Source organism: Crocuta crocuta, unplaced genomic scaffold (assembly GCF_008692635.1).
Source record: "Crocuta crocuta isolate KB4526 unplaced genomic scaffold, BGI_CrCroc_1.0 scaffold32, whole genome shotgun sequence".
Taxonomy (NCBI): domain Eukaryota; kingdom Metazoa; phylum Chordata; class Mammalia; order Carnivora; family Hyaenidae; genus Crocuta; species Crocuta crocuta.
In genome coordinates, this window is record NW_027529424.1 from 9,487,737 (window position 1) to 9,511,746 (window position 24,010).

The window sequence follows — 24,010 nt, forward strand, 5'->3', positions numbered from 1 at the left end:
TTTGCTTTGGTTTTCAGAGAGGTAACTTTAGCAAAAGGGAAGAGAATGTAAACTTCAGGGTATTCCAATAAAGATTTCCTTCTAAACAAAGCAGGAGTTCAAAGCTCTCATATACATATAAAAATATGAACTTTCTAAGCATCAGACTATAAGCGCTGTCAGGTGAAGAAGAAAACTGCCAGAGTAATAACTTGATAAAAACAAGGCATGACTCAACAAACAAACAAACAAAAAACAACAACTCCCCGATCTTTCCTGACTGACATGACAGGTAAGGCAGAAGACGGTGGTTCACAGCACTGGGCAATGGAGAATTTATGGAAAAGCAACACAGCCCCGACGAGGCAATGTAGGTGAAACTGTAATCACGCCGCAGAGGAGAGGCTACAGTCACACAGAGCCACCTTACAGATTTCACTAGACTGCTCCTAAATATCCACGTCTTACCACCACTAGAAAAATCACCTTTTCAGAAAAGACAGAGGAAGGTCTGCTGAAGAAGCCTTCATCTGATTTAATTTCCTACAAGTCTCTTACATTTGCTCATCTCTCTTACAAAATGCTCAGCTTTGCTTCACACACAGAAGGGAATGGCTACTGATGGAGGCAAATAAGGAGAAAAAAGCCTGATGACTACTTGCTAATATAACACAACAGAAAGTGTTTCAACCTTTTAAGAGTTAAAACCCAAAAAAGGTAATAAATGTTCCCTTTGAAAACTTCCTTTCCCACGGACTTTTCATACTTTCAGCCATCAAACCAAAAAATTAGTCCCAAAGATATAAATAAAAATAGCACATGTTGTGCTGGGAGACATTTTAAAATTACATTATACAGAAAACACTAAAGTTGACCCCTGAACATCGGTTTGAACAGATTTTTTTCTAATAAATATAAGTACACTACCGTGAATGTATCCTCTTCCCAATGACTTTAGTAAATTTTCTCTACCTTACATAATTGTAAGAATACAGGGTATGATACATACAACATACAAAGTGTGTATCAGTCAATAATCTGTGTTATCAGTAAGGCTTCTGGTCAATGGGAGGCTATCAGTAGTTAGGTCGGGGATTCAGAATTAGAGGGAGATTTTCTACTGCATGGGGGGGCTGGAGGGGGTGAGGGGTTAGTGCCCGATGCCCACATCGTTCAAGGGTCAACTGTATTTCTAATTGAGAACAGGAAAAACAGTGGTTTAAGAAATAGTGATCACTGTTAGTAAAGTATAGAAAGGAGACCAATTTCATTTCATTCTCTTGGGGGTTAGAGAAAGGAGTGGTTTTTAAAAAACACTTTCCCATCTCTTGGTGTGGAATGTCTCCTGGGATCTGATGCTGTTCCTCCCTCCTGAACTACTGCAAGTAACAGAACAACACACTGTTTTGTTTTCTTTGAAGAATAATACTTCTCATTCTACTCTAGTTATTTTCTAAAATTTTTAGCACAAAGAAAGGCAAAATATAAATCAAGCAGGGAAACAGTTCAGACTAAATTGAGGCGAGAAGAAAATAAGAGAGGACCAAGACCCAGCAGAGGTTCTGAGGACCTGCACAGACAGGGAGACCCCGCACTACCCGGGTCCTGGGAGGGAAACAAGCATGAGGCAAGGGGACCCACAGAGGACCCTGCAGAGGACTGCCTGCTTCTCTGCCTCACTCAGTGCTATGTTTCTCAAACCTGTATGCACCACCCACGGGTGGGCTGTAAAATAAGTTTAAGGGGGCTGCAACCAGAATCCTTTCTTAAAGGAAACCAAATAGAACAGAAAGAATCAGATTGTATTATGCACAGGTAGGGGAAATGTTTTTCTGAAATTTCTGTTTCAGTCATACACAAATTTGTGCACATCGGACTGTAATATAAAAGTGTATTTCTTATAGCAGAGGAAAGTAAAAACATTTAAGAAATAATGTTGAATTGTAGATAATTTATTTAATACCTTGAAGTAAACTGGTTCATATATAGTAGAAACTCAACATGGCTGACCTGGAATGTGCTTGTAAGCGGTGGTGCAGTTGAATTCGCGGTTTCCTACTGCCCTACTTCCCATCAGCCTCCTGAGTCAATGCGCGTGCACACACACAGCATTTCTCAAACTAATAAGCCAGAAATAACTATCAGAATCCTGATGATCTGCAGATCCTTGATGTTTTCCTCTAGGCACCAAAATTTTCTAAATTGAAAACCCTATATATGGGCTTAGCAGAAGTTTTCCGAGATGGGCTTGTAGGACGCATTTCCCACTTTGAAGGCCATACGGTCTCAGGCACAGCTGCTCGCCTCAGCCAGCAACGTGTGAAGCAGCCAGAGACGACATGTAAACGCCTGAGGGGTCCTCCAGCACGGTTCGCTGCCCCTACTCTAACAGGTCACAGGGCAAATAGTTCCCTACTTCTAAACAATCCGCTACCCATAATCTAAGATGACCCTGAGTCAAAATCACGTTGTGTGCTATGCCGGGTTTGGTAAAGTGCATCTGACACGCTAACTGGCCCCAGGCTCTGGTTCTCACTCAGTTTTCAGGGTCAACAAAGCCATTTGTAGAACCATTTCAATATACATGTCTCCAGGCCACTGGCCATTCATTGTTTCAATAGGTCTGCATAGGATCCAGGTGACTAGTTTTAGAACTCTGACACACACAAAGGGAGGGAGACTGTGGCCCAGACTGCTTTAGGTTCAGAAAGTCCAGGCATCATTCCCTCTTGCTACATGTTCAGACTCTCGGTTACCACTTTATGCTGCTATTGGTGAGCCTGATTTTAGAAGATCCTCTTCTTCCACCCTTAACTGTCTGAGGACAGCTCAGAAACTAAATAATCATTGCATAGAATGGTGTGACTGAGGCATTTTACAAATGAAACACAGCCTTTGGTGGGCGGGCTTTTGGAGCACCTTAGTTTTCCCTATTTCTTGACTTCCACCTGTTATCTAGATCAGCGCTTCTCAAACTGTAGCCTGTAGACAATCACCCAGAGGGAAATGCTGGCATCTCTAACACACTTCTGCTATCGCCCAGCTCAGTGCAGTGCTCAGAAGGGAACAGTGTTAGGGAACCACAGTTACTACTAACTGTGCAGTTAGAAATCCACAGAAATTGTGCTTACCTCTTTTTCTTTTCTGAGGAAACGGTCCTTTAACTAACTTGAGCGTTGTGGGACACTCCGAACCCTTGCCTGCCCTGGCAGCCCTCTTGGGGAAGGGACGGCATAAGTTCACCCGTTTACTCTGCACGGCAAGCGGCAAGCTTGCCTTCCTCTTGGGCTGGACTCTCCGATCTATGGCTGGGCTTAGCGAGATCACAGCTCTCTGCCTTGCTTTCGACATGCCTTCGGGATTCTTCTCGGTTTCAGTGTCTTTTCTTACTTCTGCCTCTGAGTCAAGAAATTCAGGATCTGGAGTCATAACTAAAGAAAATCCAGCATCGCAAATCCCATCAGAGATACAAGGGGACCGAGGATGCTCTGCTAATAAATCTAACGCAGTAGACACTTCCAAAAGGTACCCAGTAGGATCTGAAAAATAAGACTTCAGCTGAGTTAATGACTGCAGGGGGCACTTTCCTGCTGGAGGAGCAACGGCAAAGCCACTGGACGGTCGGCAGAAGAACGCAGTCTCTTTCACTCCCTCCTGAGAAGCAGCAGCCAGTGAGGGGCTTTTGTCCACCTTGTAAAGCTCCTGGAAACTCCGCTTTACTAATGCGCTTGGACAGATTCCTTCTTCAGTAAATGATTTCTTTGCTTCCAGAAGGGCACAATTAAGGGCAGGCAAAATAGACGTTACCTTCGATGAGATGTCATTTTCAACCTTCAACTCTTTCAGCCCTAAAACATATACACATACATTAAAACCTGAAGTTCTGGGGTTTTTTGTTTGCTTGTTTTCTACAAAAACATGCAGGAAGAAAATGCTTTAAATTACAAAATTATGGGATGGTTAAATAAGACACTGTTCCAAATGGTAATCTAACTAGCAATTAACAGATGTCCTCTGTCCTCTGGGTACATTTAATGAATAGATCTGTCTCCATATATATGGAATCTCTCTCTCTCTTTCTCTCTCTCTCTCTCACACACACACACACACACACACACACACACACACGAACCAAAAAACAATCATTCAAATGCGAGATCATGTGAGATCATGACCTGAGGCAAAAACCAAGAGATGGATGCTTAAACCGACTGAGCCACTCAGGCACAGCTGCTTTCTACTTTTTAATGCTCATTTCCTGCTTTTAATATAGGTCTTCTTAAAGACAAAGTAACTGCAAAATTAAGAAACAACCCATTAGGCCTGGATGAATAAATTTGCCCCACGCAGGGATTAGGTAACGGAAAAGAACACCAAACATGGATAAATAGGAAAATGTGGGTAGATATCAAAATAAAAATTCCCTTCTTTGAGTGGTTCGTCATATAAAAAGTAACAAGTGAAGGAAAAATACAAAAAAGTTTTGATACAGCACTAACAGTTCACAATCATGTGGTATTTTTCTAGACAACTTCATTATTTCAAGAATGTAGAAAGGCAGAGACAGAATGATTTGTAATAAGCTATCATAAAATCTACGACAAGGAATTTTTAAAGTTGGCTAAGCAAAGTATCAATTTAAAACAACCATAGTTCTGAACTTCCGAACACGCCTCAGTAGATAACGTCTCAGTGACCCAGCGGACGATGTGAATGTGCTCATGTACCCTGGTTCTCATGTGTGAGCCCCGTGCTGCTCCACTGTGACGGGCGCAGGCACCAGTGCTTCTCCTTCAAAGCTGGAGGTGCATTTAGAACTAAGGCTGAAGTCTGAGCTGTCACAGAAGAGGGAGGCAGTCTGGGTTAGGGGCTGGAAGGCAGCTCAGGGGATGGCTATTTGACCTTGGGTGAATGCAGGTCTCAGTCCGTCACCTCTGAGCTGCCACCGTAAGCAGAAAGGCAAGGGCTGCTGTCAGTCACACGGCACAATGCCTGACAGAGCAAAGGCTTGAAAAGTGCAAACGCTTTTTGCCATTATGTTCTCATAACTGGTAATGTCTTTCTTTGTCCAAAGTGGTGCCCATGTAGTGCACTTCTCTGCTTTTGGTAACTGAATACAATTTTTTTAAAACATATTTTTAATTTTTTTTAAAGTTTATATATTTTGAGAGAGAGAGAGAAGTAGAGAGAGAGAATATGAATATAGTTTTAAAAAATCAACTTTAAAAACATGTTTATATTGGTTGTAGCTTCATAAATACTACATATAATTTTACGTACAAAGATATGCAGTGTGATTATAAAATATGAGGGAAATATCCTCATATGACAAAAAGAAGTGACTCATTTACTTTCATCATTTGTTCAGCAAATTAGTCAGTGTAGAGCCTGATGTGGCTCGATCTCATGACTGTCAGATCATGACCTGAGTTAAAATCAAGAGTCAGATGCTTAACTGACTGAGCCACCCAGGCACCCCTATTTAAGTTCTCTCTTTTTTTTCAATTTTGAGAGAGACAGGGCAAGTGGGGAGAGGTAGAGAGAGAGAGAGGGACAGAGAATCCCAAAGAGGTCTGCACTGCCAGCACAGAGCCTGGTGTGGGGCTTGGACCCACAAAACCGTGAGATCATGACCTGACCCAAAACCAAGAGCTGGACGCTTCACCTGAGCCACCCAAGAGCCCTTATTTTTAAGTAATTTCTTCCCTAACATGGGGCTCGATCACAACCCTGAGATGGAGGGTCGCACATTAATCCAACTGAGCCAGCCAGGTGCCCCAACATTTGCTATTTTTCAGTTGCCTGGGACTAGCATGCAACAGGAATACGATAAGATAAAAGCATGCAATCCCTATCAAAGTAACAGAGGAGTGTTTTTCGCAGGGCTGGAACAAACAGTTCTAAGATGTGTGTGGAACCAGAAAAGACCCCCAGTAGCCAAAGCAATCCTGAGAAAGAAAACCAAAGCTGGAGGCATCACAATCCTGACTTCAAGCTTATAACAAAGTTATAATCATCAAGACAGTATGGTACTGCCAAAAAAACACTCAGATCAATGGAACAGAGTAGAGAACGCAGAAATGGACCACAAACATACAGCCAACTAACTCTGACAAAGAAAGAGTTTCCAATGGAAAAAAGACAGTCTCTTCAGCAAATGGTGCTGGGAAAACTGGACAGTGACATGCAGGAAAATGAACCTAGACCACTTTCTTACACCATACACAAAAACAAATTCAAATGGAGGAAAGACCTAAAGGTAAGATAGGAAACCAGCAAAATCCTAGAGGAGAAAGCAGGCAAAAACCTCTTTGACCTCAGCCACAGCAACTTCTTAGTCAACACGCCTCCAGACGCAAGGGAAACAAAAGCAAATGAATTACTGGGACCTCATCAAAATAAAAAGTTTCTGCACCATGAAGGAAACAATCAGCAAGACTAAAAGGCAACTGATGGAATGGGAGAAGGTATCTGCAAATGACATACCAGATAAAGGGTTAGTATTTAAAATCTATAGAGAACCTATCAAACTCAACACCCAAAAAACAAATAGGTCAGTGAAAAAATGGTAAAAGACATGAATAGACAATTTTCTAAAGAAGACATCCAGATGGGCTACAGATACATGAAAAAATGCATTATCAGGGAAATACAAATCAAAACCACAATGAGATACCACCTCACACTTGTCAGGATAGCTAACATTAACAACTCAGACAACAACAGATTTGGTGAGGATGCAGAGAAAGAGGATCTCTTTTGCACTGCTGGTGGGAATGCAAACTGGTGCCGCCACTCTGGAAAACAGTATGGAGGTACCTCAAAAAATTAAAAATAGAACTCTATGACCCAGCAATTGTACTACTAGGTATTTATCCAAGGGGTACAGGTGCACTGTTTTGAAGGAGCACACGCACCCCAATGTTTACAGCAGCACTATCGACAATAGCCGAAGTATGGAAAGAGCCCAAACGTACATTGACGGATGGATAAAGAAGATGTGGTATACATATAATGGAATATTACTCAGCAATCAAAAAGAATGATATCTTGCCATTTGCAACTACACTGATGGACTAGAGGGTATCATGCTAAATGAAATTAGAGAAAGACAAATACCATATAACTTCACTCATTAGGAATTTAAGATACAAAACATGAACATGGGGAAGGGAAGCAAAAATAATATAAAAGCAGGAAGGGGGACAAAACATAAGAGGCTCTTAAATATGGAGAACAAACAGATGGTTACTGGAGGGGTCGTGGGTGGGGGATGGGCCAAATGGTAAGGGGAAATCACTGTTGCACTATGCTAACTTGGATATAAATTTTAAAATAAATAAATTCAAAAAAATAAAGGCATGCAGGCATTAAACAATTATGTGAAGAAATTCTGCAATGGTACTGCTGTGAGGCCAGAAGTCCTCACTGAAGGGACAGTGGTAACAGGAATCCGTTAACAGGCTATTAAGCAGACACCTGACAGACCTGAGTTACGGGCTCAGGCGGTGCTTCTGATTTTATTTGTCATCTCTCCCACCCTAGAGCCTTTTTAGATTTTGTTTCTTACTCAACCTCTGGAATTTTAATACTGCAGATACACCGTACATCTATTTATATACCGTAGGAGTAGTATCGCTTTGTCCCCACAACCAATTCTAGTTCTTATAGGGGTTAACTTCACCTGTCAAAGGGGAAAGAGATAAACAGTCCAGACAGAGGGAGCTGCGTCTGTGAAGGCCCGGAGTCCTGTTTGCCGGGTAGACGGCGGCGACAGCGTCTCCCAGCTAATGCCAGGGATGGACACAGGAGCTCCGTTTGAGGCGTTTTGAGGGACACCTGAGACGTCTCAGTGAAGCTGTCAACAGGCAGGTGACTCTGTGCCCATGAAGCTCAGAGGAAAGAAGTGTGCTAAGTGGATAGCAGGGGTCACCCAGGGAGGTGAAAGGAAGCGCTAGTTACAGGGAGCAAACAGTTATCAGGGTCTCATGCAGCTAAAGGGTTAGGATGAAGACAGACCAGCACCACAGACTCTGAGAATGGGAAGTCACTACGCTCTTACCTGCTGGAGGGGACGAATGGAATACGTGTAACCCGTGGAGACGCGTCTGCTCATCTCCAAAATCTACACAGAATGAAAATCGTAAGAAAAGTTAGGTTGCTGAGCTTATAAAACAAAAGTAAACATACTGAAAAGTAGTTTTTCAAAAAAGTTGTCCTTACTTGTTTCTGACGTTAAGGCTGACGAGGTAAGTAAGATGAAAAACCCCCGATCTTCTAAGCATTTGATGATCGCCTTAAACATTAAAAAAAAAACACAACACAAAAAGTGGTGAGAAAAGATTCAATTCCTTTCTCCTTCTCCTTCTACACACTCTGTAGTGAATTCTGAGCTCGTGAAAAGTGTAGGTTAAAAAAAATTTCTTGAAATGTTAACATCTGTGAGAATAAGGAGAATTTTGTCCCCAGTGCCAGAAACTGCAAGTTCCTCAGTGTCCAAATAATCTTGGCGCTGTTAGGGCCACAGATAATAACCAGAACATCGAGGTTAGTTTCAGGAGAGCATTTACCTATTACAACAAATCGATCAGGAAAAACACTTCCGTATTTCACGGAGATGCTTCGCAGTTCAGACTGCTGCTTCAGGAGCCAGGTGTGAACCATTCAGCCACTACAAATTCACGCTGACTCAGACCTGTGACTAACATCCTAAGCTCAAGTTTACCCCCAAAATATCACAGAATCCTGGAACTTGAAAGACTGGAAGATACCATCTAATAAAATAATCCTTTCTACAGCACCCTAAGAGATATAAAGTAATAAAAAACATAATCAGGTCCTGTGGCAACATGAGAGATGAAAATAAATTCTTCCTCTCATTTCTCTCTACCACCATCTTTAGTGGCATCTTGTGCTCCAGGGGGGGAAAATATCTTGAAATTTTAATGTTTACAGTCACTCTGGAATTCTGCCCCCAGAATAGTGAGGGAAGTTATCTAAAAGCCGTCATTCTAAATCACACAGGTAACAGCGTTTCTTTTCCATTAGTCACCACTTCAGAAACTTTATATATCCATGAGAAAGGTAAAATCCAATGTTCATACAGTAAATATTTTAGTTAAAAAAAGAAACCAAAATAAAATAAACCATTTTATAGAAATAAAGTGATAAAACATTCTATTTCAAAGACTGACAGCTCATAAACCTACAAATAAAGTAAATCCATAAATAATAATTCAAATAAGAAAACAAGACTTCTAGGTATCATGAAAGGATTAAGTTCTGACACAGTTCATTCACAGGGACAATCACTGCACACACTTCTGGGACAGCATCTGATAGTTTCTGTTTTTGTTTCCTCCAGTCTTACAAATTCTTTGATGGCAGGGACTACTTTGTATATGTGCTTCTGGCACACAGTAGGGACTCAAGAAAGAACGGCAGGATAAATATGCCAATAATTATATATACCTATAGCTTTGGTATCTAGTAAGTTGCAAACATGTACAAATCTCATTCCATTTTCTATTGCTGTAAAAAGTGAAAGCAACAACAGCCTCTACATCGTTCTGCGTTTTAGTTTTGCAATATCGGTGAAAAATAAAACCTCTCCATCTACTTAAAACCAGAAATGGGCAAATGAAACAGAAATACGTATCTTATTAATTTCTCAAATTAGGTACTGAAAGGGCTGAAGTTCCTATTTTAACCTTTGTGGGGAGAAATCACAAAGCCTTTTCCATATCTACTAGACTTTTCCATTTACATCCAGAAAAATACAGCCATACAAGTCCTTAACACCCTTTTATTTTTTTTAATGTTTATTTTGAGAGAGAGAGCACGTGCACAAGCAGGGGAGGGGCGGAGAGAGAGGGAGAGACAGAGAATCCCAAGCAGGCTTCACGATGTCCGGCTCAATCTCACGAACCATGAGATCATGACCTGAGATGAAATCAAGAGTTCGATGCATAACCGCCTGAGCCACCCAGGTGCTCCCAACACCCTTTAAAAAAGAGACCATGATCCGTACTGTTCGTGAAATTCAGTGTTGTAGGTACAAGCCCACATACGCTTTATTCAAGGGCCACTCACTGCTTGTCCTCTATACACCAGGCACGGGCACGAAGTAAGGTGTCAAAGATGCTCATGTTAACCACCCTCAAGGAACTCAATGTCTAGGTGGGGAGACTGACATGTAAAAAATATTCATAATACGATGAGGCAAGAAATAAAAGCATGGGAGCTAGATGCTAAACGAAGTCAGAGAAAGACACACACCATATGATTTCAATTATTTATGTGGAATTTAAGAAACAAAACAAGCAAAGGCAAAAAGAGAGAGACAAACCAAGCAACACTGTAAACTACAGAGAACACACTGCTGGTTACCCGAGGCAGAGGGGGGTTGGGTAGACGGGGGACCAGGCGATGGGGATGAAGGCGTGCACCTGTGAGGAACATTGGGTGACGCATGGAAGTGTTGAATCCCTGTATTATACACCTGAAGCCAATATTACACTAAATGCTAACGACTGGAATTAAAATGAAAACTGAAGGGAAAAAAAAGCGAACATGGACACGGAGGAGGAAGGGCCTTACGTGATGCGTGGTTTGGGCACCGGGTCTCTAGTACTTCTGATACAACTCACACTCACAAGCAGTTGTTTCACTAATGCATTCTCTCAAAAGACGTGTGGGCTCTCTTCCTTTCAATTTCCAAATGTAAAACGGACCGTGACGCTACCTGGAAACAGCACGGCCCGCAAGCCACAGCGGAGAGCCGGCACCCACCCACTCAGCACCCCATGCTGCGGGCCTGAGCCCGGACCCGGTTCTGGAAGGCGGGCTCGGGACGGCCTAAGCTAGCCAGGGTCCTCCATGCCCTTCTGGTTACTGGATGAGGGGTATGCAGACGACAAACTGGTGTGTTGAAATTGAAGTGAATTGAAGGTTAGGAGGAGGGCTCCCTCTCTGAACATGCAAAGGAAGCAGGGAAGGCTGCAAGGCAGCCTCAGGACAGAACTGCTGCACAGAGGAGGGCGAGCTGAGACAGAAAGACTCCTGGGCAAACAGTACCTGAACCTGCCCTATCCTCTAGAATTGAAGAGTAAGACTATTAAATCCTTGCATTGTTTAAGCCAGTTTGCGTTTCTGTTACACGTAACTCAAAGTATCTTAAGGGACTGTCCCTGAGACCCCTGACCTTCACAGCTTTTATACATGTCCTATTTTAACTTATCAAGTCCTTGTGATGCACTGTGGGATAGTCCAGCATGCCACTAACGGGCTCAGTGTTTGCTCACAGTCCCGTACTTACCACCAGCGCCTTTGGGAGATTTAGGACTTACTAACACAAAGTCAGCAATCCTCACACTGAGGAACCCTGGTCAACAAAATGGAGAGAAGTCTTTTTTTTTTAATTCTCAAGTTACTTAACATACAGTGTAGTCTTGGTTTCAGGGATAGAATCCAGAGATGCCTGGGTGGCTCTGTCGGTTAAGTGTCTGACTTCAGCTCAGGTCATGATCTCACATTCGTGGGTTCGAGCCCTGTGTCGGGTTCTGTGCTGACAGCCAGCTCAGAGCCTGGAGCCTGTTTCAGATTCTGTGTCTCCCTCTCTCTCTGACCCTCCCCTGCTCACGCTGTGTCTCTCTCTCTCTCAGAAATAAGTAAAACATTAAAAAAAATTTTTAAAAAAAAGGAATCCAGTGATTCATCACCTACATACAACACCCAGTGCTCATCCCAACAAGTGCCCTTCTTAATGCCCATTACCCATTTCCCTCCTCCATCAACCCTCAGTTTGTTTTCTGTATTTAAGAGTCTCTTATGGTTTGCTTCCCTCTGTTTTTAATCTTATTTTTCCTACCCTTCTCCTATAATCATCTGTTAAGTTTCTCAAATTCCACATATGAGTGAAATCATGTGGTATCTGTCTCTCTCTGGCCAACTTATTTTGCTTAGCATAATACCTTCCAGTTCCATCCATGTTGTTGCAAATGGTGAGATTTCATTCTTTTTCACCACTGAGAACTATTATTACATCATATATATATGTACCACATCTTCTTAGTCCATTCATCAGTTAATGGACATTTAGGCTATTTCCATAATTTGACTATTGTTGATTGTCCTGCTATAAACATTGGGGTGCTTGTGCCCCTATGAATCAGCATTTTTGTACCCTTTGGATAAATTCTTAGGAGTGCAACTACTGGGTCATAGGGCAATTCTGTTTTTAATATTTTGAGGAACCTCCACATTTTCAGAGTGGCTGCACCAGTATGTGTCAGGCAAGAAACTGCTGCAGTTGAGGCGAAAAGAGGTTGTTGCCTACTTTCTCCTGTAGGGTTTTGATGGTTTCCTATTTCCTATTTGGCTCTTTCATCCATTTTGAATTTATTTGTGTGTATGGTGTAAGAAAGTGGTCTAGTTTCATTCTTCTGCATGTTGTTGTCCAGTTCTCCCAGCACCACTTGCTAAAGAAACGGTCTTTTTTCCATTGGATACTATTTCCTGCTTTGCTGAACATTAGTTGGCCATGTATTTGTGGGTCCATTTCTGGGTTCTCTATTCTATTTCATTGATCTATGTATCTTTTTTTTTTTTTGGCCAGTACCTTACTGTCTTGTTGATTACAGCTTTGTAATACAGCTTGGAGTCCAGGATTGTGAAGCTTCCAGCTTTGGTTTTCTTTTTCAACATTACTTTGGCTATTCAGGGTCTTTTATGGTTCCATACAAATTTTAGGATTGTTTGTTTTCTTCTGTGAAGAATTCTGGTTGCTACTTTGATTGGGAGCACACTGAATGCGTAAACTGCTTTGGGTAGTATCAACATTTCAACAATATTTGTTCTTCCCAATCCATGTGCATGGAGTGTTTTTCCATTTCTTGGTGTCCTTCAATTTCTTTCATAAGCTTTCTACAGTTTTCAGCATATAGATCTTTTACCTCTTTGGTTAGGTTTATTTCTAGGTATTTTATGGTTTTTGATGGAACTGTAAATGGGATCAATTTCCTGATATCTCTTTCTGTTGCTTCATTATTGGTGTATTAAAATGTGATCAATTTCTGTACACTGACTTTATATCCTGTGACTTTGTTGTTTTCCTGTCAGCTCTAGCAGTTTTTTGGTGGAATCTTTTGGGTTTTCCAATGTAGAGTATCATGTCATCTGCAAAGAGTGAAAGTTTGATTTTTTCTTTGTCAATTTGGATGTGTTCTGTTTTGTTGTCTGATTGCGGAGGATAGACTTTCAACACCATGTTACACAACAATGGTGAAAGTGGACATCCCTGTCCTGTTCTTGATCTCAGGGGGAGAACTCTCAGTTTTTCCCCATTGAGGATGATATATTATTCATACATGGCTTTTATGATGTTAAGGTATGTTCCTTCTTTCCTTTCTTGAGAGTTTTTATTAAGAAAGGATGCTGTATTTTGACAAATGTTTTTCCTGCATCTATTGACAGGCTCATATGGTTCTAATCCTTCTACTAATGTAATGTATCAAGTTAATTGATTGATTTATGAATAATGAACACGCCCTCCAGCCCAGTAATGAATCTCGATTGATCATGGTGAATAACTGTTTTAACATACTGTTGAATTCGATTCACTAGTATCTTGTTGAGAATTTTTGCAACCATCTTTCAACAGAGATATTGGCCTGTAATTCTCCCTTTTAGTAGGGTCTTTGTCTGGTTTGGGAATCAAGGTAATGCTGGCTTCATAGAATGAGTCTGGAAGCTTCCCTTCTGTTTCTATTTTTTGGAACAGTTTCAAAAGAATAGATATTAACTCTGCTTTAAATGTTTAGTAGAATTCCCCTGGGAAGCTATTTGGCTCAGGACTCTTACGTATTGGAAGGTTTTTGATAATGGATTCCATTTCTTCACTAGTTATGGGTGTGTTTGAATTTTCTATTTCTTCCTGTTTGAGTTTTGGTGTGTGGGGGAGTCTAGGAATTTGTCCGTTTCTTCCATATTGTTATTTAGTGGCACACAATTTTTCATAGTACTCTCTAATAAGTGTTTGTATCTGTGTGGTGTTTGTTGGTTGTGATCCCTAAAATGGACAGAAGTCTGGATTGTTATAAGCTTCTCATTAGCGTCTTACTTTCTCCAATACGGAAAGAGTAGGAGCACCAGCTTTTGATTTTTTTTCCTTATATAGCTATAGATCCATACACATCACTTGTAAAGAAGTATCTCACAAGTGGTCTTTTGATTAATTCAGAAACACTAGCGATCTACTCAATTCTTCTGTCATAAAACAAAAACAACAACAACAAAAGATTTAGGGAAAACTGTCCTGTTATTTCTAAAATCAGGAGTATAAACGGACTAATGAGACACGAACGTTAACCGAGGCACAAAGGGAGATGAAAATGTTAGTCAATAAATAGTAAGTGATGAAAATCCTTTCAGCAAACTAAAATAATTCACTCTATGCACAGCCAACTAATAATTATATATCAATTTCTTAATTCAAAGAAAAAAGAGTAATTATATTTTAAACTGATGAATCTTACCAGTTTATTATTTTTAATGTATTCTATTAGTTTATCTATTTTTTCCTCTTGTTTGTTTGACAGCTCCACCTCATACATGTTGAAGCACATATCTTGGCAACAGACTGTGGAGAAAATCAGAACAATTTTTTAAAACGCTATTATGCCTTTTAATAACTAATTTATTCACTGTATATGCTGAAAAGATGAAAGAAGAGCTAGAAATACTATTAAAAAAAATCATGTGTCATTTGACGGTCTTTGTTATAAAACTCCTTAATAAGAAGTTACTGTACAAAGCATTTGGAGACTGCTTTCATTAATATTGACTCTACTATAGTATTTGACAAGACAAAAAATACTACACAAATAATATAAACATCAATGTTCCATGAATCCATCTAAATGACCAGGAAATTTCCTTTTTGTGTTTTCTGCTGTTTTTCTTCAGTTAGAAGTACATAAATAAAAACCACCACTTCAAAACCTCTGTTCTCCTTGAAAGGCATGGTCATGTGTTTCCAACTATCTGTAAGCATCTCTCTACTTAACTCCCTGAGTGTTCTACAGTAAAGCTAGTCTTTGCCACCTTAGATGAAACTACCTTTCACAGTTTCTAGCTGGCTTTCAAGGAACTCCATCACAAAGCAACGCTACAAGTTTCATAAAGGGCCCTTTTGTGAATCACTTAGAGCCAAAACAGCAACACAGTGTGTATGCATGTGAGGGTGACAGATGAAAATCACTGGAATAAAGCCCAGGACGTGCAGTGTATCATTACATTGAACAGACCTTTTTGCTCCAAGTAATTCTGTTTTCTAAAGGCAGCGTCTGGTAGTCTTTTCTTCAAAGATGAGACTTTCATTACATACTTAAAATCTAGTTCACGTGGTCTAAAAAACAAAACAACGATATCATTCAATCTAATAAACACTTAAACTACATCTTAATTTTTTATTTTCTAATATAAATGCAAGCAAAAATATCATAAATTCATAAAGTCCAAGTCAGATAACATGCATATTTATAAATGCTATAGATTTTTATTTTGTTTAAAAAAATTTTAACGTTTATTCATTTTTGAGAGACAGAGCGCAAGCAGGGGAGGAGAAGAGAGGGAGGGAGATACAGAATCTGAAGCAGGCTGCAGGCTCTGAGCTGTCAGCACAGAGCCCGATATGGGGCTTGAACTCACAGACCAGACAGCGAGATCATGACCTGAGCCAAAGTCGGAAGTTTAACCGACTGAGCCACCCAGGTGCCCCAAATACTACAGATTTTTAAATACAAGACCCCACAGACCACGGCTGGCAAATATGTTCACATTTTCTGAATGCATATATTTCTGAGATAAGCCAAACATCCAGATGAATGGAAGAATTACGCATTCTGGGATGAGAATTTTTCTAAATGTTACGCTATGTGAGAGCTGGCGACTTCCAATAGTGGACTGCTCACCACACTGTGTCACAGAATGAACCTCATCCAGACTTTTGCACCATTTCCCCCAACTGTTTCCTTCTTTAAAACTCATTTTCAAATACTTCTGAACTTATAAATGTCCCTCTTGCCCCTAAATACTTCTGAGTGTGTGTGTCCTTAAAGAAGGGCATTTCCTTACGCAACCACAAAACAATTAACAAGACAAAGAAATTACAATGATACAGTCAGCCCACAGACCTTATTCAGTTTGCCAACTTTCTCACTATGGGGCTTTATAACAAAAGAAAACATCTTTTTTTTCCTGGTCCAGGAACCAATCCAGAAGGACATACTGCATTTACCGATGTCTCTTTAATCACCTTCAATCTGGAGAGTCTCTGGGTCTTTATCTTTAGTGGCTTTGGTATTTTTTCAAGAACATAGACTGGGTATTTTGAAGAATGCCCCTCACTCTGGGTATGTCTGAGGTTTCCTGCTGATTAGGTCATTTTCTGTGCATCCTATCAGGAAGCACATAATGTTTATTCCACTGTTGGCGATGTTAATTTGGACCATTTAGGTAATAGTTCTGACCACTTCTTTCTACATAGATTAGTTGCACTCTGTAGTGACAAAGAACCTTCCCATCTCTCCCATTTATTTCCAGAATGTGTACTTTATTCTATGGGTTCTAATACCCTCCCCACTCCTCCCTCTTCTTAAAACAGGTCAGTCAACAGAAAGAATATGAATTCTGACAGCACACCTGTTTTCACTTCATATTTCAATAAAATGTCTATCTTTCAATAGTTTTGGGTATAAACTAAGAACAGATCAAATAAAATGATTTCGTAAGATGCCCTCCATGGTGCTCCAGAAGAAAATAATTCATTGTAAATAATGTAATAGCTACTCTACTAACAGCAGTCTAGGAAAATCATGGGATAATTAGAAAATCAGATACTGTAATTCTTAATAAAGGCTGAATAATAGCATTAAGTGCCTATAATCTGCTGCACCTGCTATCTAGACAAATCCAATCTCTTTCTTAGGGAATGTCAAATATGTAGTATCAATTCAGTTTAGCCTGGGAGGTCATAGTCCCATGAATGGATGAAGATATTAAAATTAAATTCAAATTAATTAAAATAAATTAATTTCAAAAATGGCTTGTCAAAGGTTATAAAACTATTTCAAAGCCAAGGTCAGAATTTAGATCTGAATTTTGGTTGCCTGTGCTCCATACATCTACCCAAATGTACTCTAATCTAACACCAAGTACAACTGCTTCATTTCATACCAGTACCAACAAACAAGACCTCAAAATGAGAATTTAAAAAAAGTAGACAAATATTAGTAAAGAACACAAACTCAATACTTACAGTTGGGCTGGAACAGCTGTACCGTAAGAAGACCAAAGACTTATATCACACAGTGGACAGCCTTGAATAATTAATTTGCCTTGCCACAAAGAGGTAAGAGCTTTAAGAAATGAGTAAACAAGAAACGGATTACTTATAACAAAACACTTACTTAAAAAAAAAAGAAACTAAAAGAACTAATTAAATAATTTCTTACCATTTTCACTGAGTTCAAACCTAGGGAAAAAGAAAAGACATTTTTATAAGAGCAAACGAAACAGATTCAGTAAAACAAAGTATGTGCACAATTACTTACATGCTGTTATAAGCTGATGCTGCCATCTTTTTAGGTTCCCTGTACTGAAAAGCTACAATAATATAAGGACAGATCTGCCTGGGCCGTTCAGTAACAGTGCTGCCTGAAAGTTCATAGAGGTAATACTGAAAGAAGAGAAATAAGGATTATCAGGGTAGCACTATGAAATTCCATCGGCACCAAGTTCATGTCAACTCCACCCAGTCCTACCATTCAACACATTACATTCAGAAATATATCCTGGGAATGATTTATTCCCCAGTGACTATACCTGACTCAGTTCAAATGCGCGAAAATGACTCGTCTTGTGAGAAACCTTGTTAGTGTTTGCAGCCACGTGGCAATCATAGCCAGAAGATGGGCTAGTATAGTTAGTTGTATAATTCTCAGACACAAACTTGACTTTTCCCTAGAATGAAAATATTAAGACTAATCAGATGTCTCTAAATGACAATAATCTTATTCTAGGATTCATTTAAAAGTAAAAGCCTAATGAGGATGGGGATGTGTTAAGAACTATGGTTCTTAGAAAATTATGTTAAGGCCAACAACTGTTTTAGTTAGCCATGAGCCTCTTAACACTGTATTTAAAAATCTGGTATACCTGGGCATCTTTCTGAGCTAAATGACCATAGTTTTTATCTCTACACGAAAGGAGGACACAAATTACCCCAAATTTAGGTGAACCATTTCTTTAAAAAGAAAATATACAGCCTATCAAATGAATAGATTAGCTCAGTCAATGACTGTAACATAAAAGATGACAAATGAAATCTAAAATTTCACAGGATGAGTTTTCAAACTGAAGTATTAAGTTGTCAATTGTAATTTAATACACGTCAAGATATTTCTACTGTCAGGACTCAGTAAATTAGCAAGGAGAAGATATGCAGTAAAGTGCTTAGCAGGCCACTGGCCCCAGTTACTGAAAGGTGGATAGTATTTCCTATGATAAATTTCTCTTCTTATAGATCTTTCAGAAGAGGTTTTAAAAAAAAGGCAATCAAAGTTACCATATATACAATGAAATATCATACAATGATTTTAAAAGCTTTTGTGTATATGTGGAAAAATACACAAAATATATACTAATATGAGGTAAAGTTATAGGCAACTTTTACTTTCATCTTTACAGAAAAAACTTAATTCCTTCTTTTTTTTAAGTTGATGTTAGGGTCCTGCCTCTTCATTTATAGAACAGCTAGGGGCAATAATAATAAGCTAAAAAATATAGACAGCACTTCTCAGTGAGCAATCGCAACCTGTACCATCTCCACCTCAAACATTTTATGATGTCGGGCATGGCTGGCTTGTGAGCGGTAAAGGAAGAACTGAGAGCACATGCAGGTAAACCCTGAACAGCAACGACCAGCAGCAGGAGGGCACAGGGCCAAGAAGCCCGGGTGAAGCCTACAGGATGTAAACACAACATCGATGACAGCCGGGCCCCTCTGCCACAAAGCAGGCAGGGATCGAGCGCCAGGGGAGGCTACCTACCCTCTGGTTCTTGGGGACACAGTTTGGAAGGGTTCACACTTAAAAACACATGTCAGTACTGTTTACAATCCAAGAACTCAAGATAGTAGGAAAGCTACAACAGAAGCAAAAATAACAAAACGAGGCCACACAACGTGTCCTCACAAAGCCCACCGACCGCTAAAATCAGTTTTCCTAGGACCTACGTGAGTTAACATTCTAATCGTGCGATTCACTTAGACTACACTTAGACTAAACTATTTAAGGGTGTTGAAGAATTTCTGAGATCAGCAGTTATAGATGCCACATAAAGCTGTGAACAGGATCCTGATGTTTTAGGGATCAAGGAAACAGGCTCTCTTATTTTAACAATTTAAACCAAAAAATAAAAGTTGCCTTCTAAACTTGTCTCTTATAACTGGAATCACAGTGTTTTATAGGCTGCTACTGGTGTTCTCTTAAAAAAGTGGCATTGCAGGCCTGGGTGAGAGGAAGACTTTTCACTGAATACCTTTTGTATTATTTTGAAAGTTCTTTATTTTTAAAAAACATATTCATAGATCTATCAAAGGAACAAAAAAGCTTTGTGTTTAAAGGAAAGCAAAAACAGCAGTTATCTTTCCTGAATTTGGGTAGCTGTCTTTGATGACCACTGTGTTTAGCAAATGATCTGCAAAGAACATTATCACAGACTGATAACCTTTAGTTTTTAAAAAGAAAAATTACATAGAAGTGCATTTGGACTTTACCTTAATTAGCTTAAAAATTACAACATAACCAGACTTCCCATGATACCATGGTCTTGCACGTAGATAGTCTGAATATTTGGAAATATATACACCTATAAAAGTATAAGATATAGATTAATTCACACTTTAGAAGGACTGTTTACTCAGATACATTTCATATGTAAGGGCTACCTTTAACTAAAAAGACAAAAGTCAACATTTAAGTGTTTTGAAACTGCCTCCCTTTTAAAGACTATTCAAGACATCCTAAAAGTATGGAAACATAAGAGCTAGGACAAGACAGAATTTATCTGATGGACAACGAATTTTCTAGTTGGGTGCAATAAATAAAAAGGGATGAAAGTATCACATTCTTGGTAAATTTTAAGTTCATTTTCTTCCCCAGGCAATCATTCAATGAAAAGGCCTAAAGTAATCTGATTCTCAAGTTACTTTTTTACAAAACATCTCAGTAAATACTCATACAAGTGGTGAGGTTTACTATATGGCAGGTATATGCTAGAGAGCAGTGACACCAAAGGAATAAAAACAAGGTCCTGCCTTCAAGCAGCTTACTCTGATAGTTTGTGAAATTTCCACTAAGGCAGGAGTTACGTTTGTTTATTCACCACTGTAGCCACATCATAGCCCAACATACAGGAGGTACTTAACTATTTGTCAGACACAACAAAATGGAAATAAGCAACTGCATTTGTTTAGAAAAGGAGTTCTTTAAACAGACAAGTGAAATTCTCAGAGAACAGAGCGAACACAAGTATGGAAGCATAAAAGATTATAACTTATTGAGGAGAGTGGGCCACGGTGTGGGGAGAAGGGGAGAAGCCCAAGAAGCTGAGGTTGGAAAGGAAGCTTTGAACTGAACAGCACAGATCTATGTAGGGCTTGCTGTAAACAGAGACCCACCAAAGGTATTCAGCAACAGACGGCCACTTAAATTTTTTTTTAAGTTTATTTTGAGAGAGAGAAAGCACAAGTTGAGGAGGGGTACAGAGAGAGGAAGAGAGAGAATCCCAAGCAGGCTCCATGCTGTCAGCATGGAGCCCAACATGGGGCTCAAACCCACAAACAGATCACAACCAGAGCTGAAGTCGGACACTTAACTGACCGAGCCACCCAGATATGCCCCCAGACTGCCACTTAAAAGAGAGCAAAGTCTCAAGAGGGGAGACACTAGAAGCAAGATCAATCAGAAAGCTGCTGTCAGAGCTGAGACAGGAGAGGAGAGTCCCCATGTGGCATGGGGAGGGAGTGCGGAAGAAAAAGCAGATGCCACAGAGATTCCTGAACAGCGGCACCTCTCAAAACACAAACACAAAAGACAAAGAACGGTGAGAGTGCTGTGATCTACTGGAGGGAACAATGCACTTGCGTTAAGAGCTGAGTTCCAGGGCCAAGTCTTTTCTTCCTACTAATAACCATGTGACTGAGGAGTAGGTCACTTAAGTGGGGAGGGTGGGCTTGGGTCATGATGCATAAGCCACAGGGTCCTCAGGAAGATTTAAAAAGATCAATAAACTTTTAAAACTACAAAACACTAGATTAATATAAAATATGACTATTATACACAGATCTATTTCTACTTGCACCAAAACTATAAATTTTTAAAAATTATTTATGAGAGAGAGAGAACACACGGGGGGGGGGGGGGGGGGGAGAAGGAGAGGGAGGAAGAGNCAAACTCACAAACCGTGCGATCATGACCTGAGCCGTTGGATGCTTAACTGACTGAGCCACCCAGGTGCCCAGAGCCAAAAACTTGAAAATGCACACAGCGAGGAGTGCTATTTTATTATCCACCGCAGTACATGTTCAAGAAGAAAGTGTACTTGTTAGAATAATCCAGTTTCTACTCCACCACCCTACTGAAGTCAGCCTTTATCTTAAGTATCAACAATATCATCATAGGATTGTAGAAATGTAGAAAAATGGCCTTATTTTTTGGAGATGTAAGCTGAAGTATTTACTTTCAAATTCTTCAACAACAAAATTTTATAGCCAAATGAAGGGAATAATGCAAAATATCTGTTAAACCTAGGGCATGGGTATATTATACTGTCCTCTCTGCTTTTATGTTAATCTTTTTATAATGAAAAGGGGATGCTGAAAAAGAGTAGGAAGAAAAACAGGTTTTATGTAAAATGTTATCAGGATTATGAATGTATCCCTTTCACGGCCTTTAGAAGATCTGAATACAAGTTTTAAAACATTTTGTTTTGCACAGAGTGACCACATAACCCAGCAACTGCACTGCTGGGTCTACACCTAAGAGAAGTGAAAACAAACATCTACACAAAAACGTGGACGTAAATGTGCACAGCAGCAGTTTTCGTAACAGCCAAGAAGTGGAAACAACCAAACGTCCCTCAAGTACTCAAAGACTAAGGAAAACGTGTCAGAACCCTACAACGGGGTATTATTCAACCAAAAGGCAAACGAAGTGCCAGTACGAGCTACACCACGGAGGAGCCTGGAAGACACTAAGCTGAGGCAAGAAGACACACAACGTCACATGGGGTCCCGTTTAGGCAGAATGTCAGCACTAGGCAAATCCACAGAGGGAAAAGCAGATGAGTGGCTGCCTGGGCTGGTGGTGGCGAGGGATGCAGCATCACTGCTAACAGGCACGGGACTTCTTTCCTCGGTGATAAAACTGGTCTAAAATGGACGGTGCGGATAGTAGCACGACTCTATAAACACATTAAAAACCGCTGCACTGGACACTTTAACTGGGTGAGTTGCAGGGTCTATGAATTTTATCTCCATGAAGCTGTGAGAAGAAAAGGCCAGCAGGAATCCGGCCACATGCCCAATCATCTCAGTCCCGATCCCCACACTGCCAGCATTTGAGAGCTAAATCCCCCTCCTTAAGTCCTTCTGCTTTCCGTCAAACTCAGCTGTTCCTTCACCGGACTAATCCGATTGCCCCCCGCCCCAGTCAGGATCCCACAAGGATCCAACGGTCCCGACTGGTCTCTGCCATCTTCTCATCGAGATACTGTCCCAGGGGCTGTCCCACGTAACACTATCTTTGACTTCAACTAACACCCAGCCTGCCACCGTGAACCCCAATGTCCAGTCCTAAATCCTTTTCTAGCAATTTTTCACCATCAGCAGGATATCTTTCAGAAACACTGAGGAAAATCTCATTATTTCTCAAATTCAATTCGTGAAAGTAGGGTCCATTTACTGAGAACTTACAAGGTATGTGCTCCAGGCTAAGCACGCCACATAGCCTCCCACTGTCCTCGCTACAGATCTAAAAGACAGTTTTATCTATTGCACAGATAAGGAAACTGAAGCTCAAAGGAATGCAGTGCTAAGTCTCTTAATTTTAAGATTATCTTTCTCTTTCAACTCCTTGGCTTCCTTCTGTGTCTCTTTTCTATTAATGCTATCGCTGTAGTGTACATTTACAACCTTATATCTGAGTATTTCTTTCTTACTTCTCACATTCCACAGGTGCCAAGTTTCGTCAGTTCTATTTTCTACTCCTTACTGCCATTATGACAGCTTAGAATAATAGCTTAGAAGACACCCTCATTAGCCCTGGACGACTGTACTTAATCTCTTGGTGCTGGAAGATACCTTTGGTATCTTTTCTAGTCCAATCAACCTTTAAAAAAAAGTTCTGATATGTAACTTCTATTGGAAAAGGCTCATTTATTTGTTTAAAGCTCTGATTCTAAAGATTATTATTTATATTAATGAAACTGGCTTTTAATAAAAGTATCTTATGAAATTAATTAAACCGCACTTCATCTTGTAAAAGAAGAGATCCTTTATTCTCACAGACTTACCTTTCGCTGGGTCACCAAGAGTAGTAATAGCACCGCTGCCCACACAGAGTCCACGCTGACATAATAACTTTGCCTTTAAATAAATAAAACAGAACTTTGCTTATCGTATCAGTCTTAGAAGAGACAATGAAATAACACCACAATCCAGAACCTCTGAAACAGATACAGAATCCGTACAGTGTATGTATTTATGGCACAAAGCAAGCTTATACAAGGCAACTGTGTTTGGTTAATAGTTCATGAAATTTTATCATTTCTGTTAACAAACATGTCATCAGCAAAACTAAATTAAAAAAGCTCACAGATTAAGTACTCTCTTGAAGATTTCAATTCTAGCTTTGGAATAACTAAACTGGCAAATGTATTATCCCCAAATGCCTTTTTAAGTATGAATCCA

General features: G+C 40.0%; 1 protein-coding gene across 1 annotated transcript in view; it reads right to left on the bottom strand.

The window, feature by feature from the left end:
• The window catches only part of TASOR2 (transcription activation suppressor family member 2), a 72,321-nt gene that overhangs the window by 27,672 nt on the left and 20,639 nt on the right, over positions 1-24,010 (bottom strand). The window contains exons 6-16 of the mRNA XM_077758411.1: positions 23,614-23,686; positions 19,817-19,908; positions 17,863-18,000; positions 17,592-17,716; positions 17,493-17,512; positions 17,297-17,396; positions 15,285-15,385; positions 14,514-14,617; positions 8,203-8,275; positions 8,042-8,104; positions 3,111-3,827 (exon numbers count right to left, since the gene is read on the bottom strand). Of these exons, the coding sequence (XP_077614537.1) occupies positions 3,111-3,827; positions 8,042-8,104; positions 8,203-8,275; positions 14,514-14,617; positions 15,285-15,385; positions 17,297-17,396; positions 17,493-17,512; positions 17,592-17,716; positions 17,863-18,000; positions 19,817-19,908; positions 23,614-23,686 (1,606 nt within the window). The remainder of the gene's footprint in view (positions 1-3,110; positions 3,828-8,041; positions 8,105-8,202; positions 8,276-14,513; positions 14,618-15,284; positions 15,386-17,296; positions 17,397-17,492; positions 17,513-17,591; positions 17,717-17,862; positions 18,001-19,816; positions 19,909-23,613; positions 23,687-24,010) is intronic.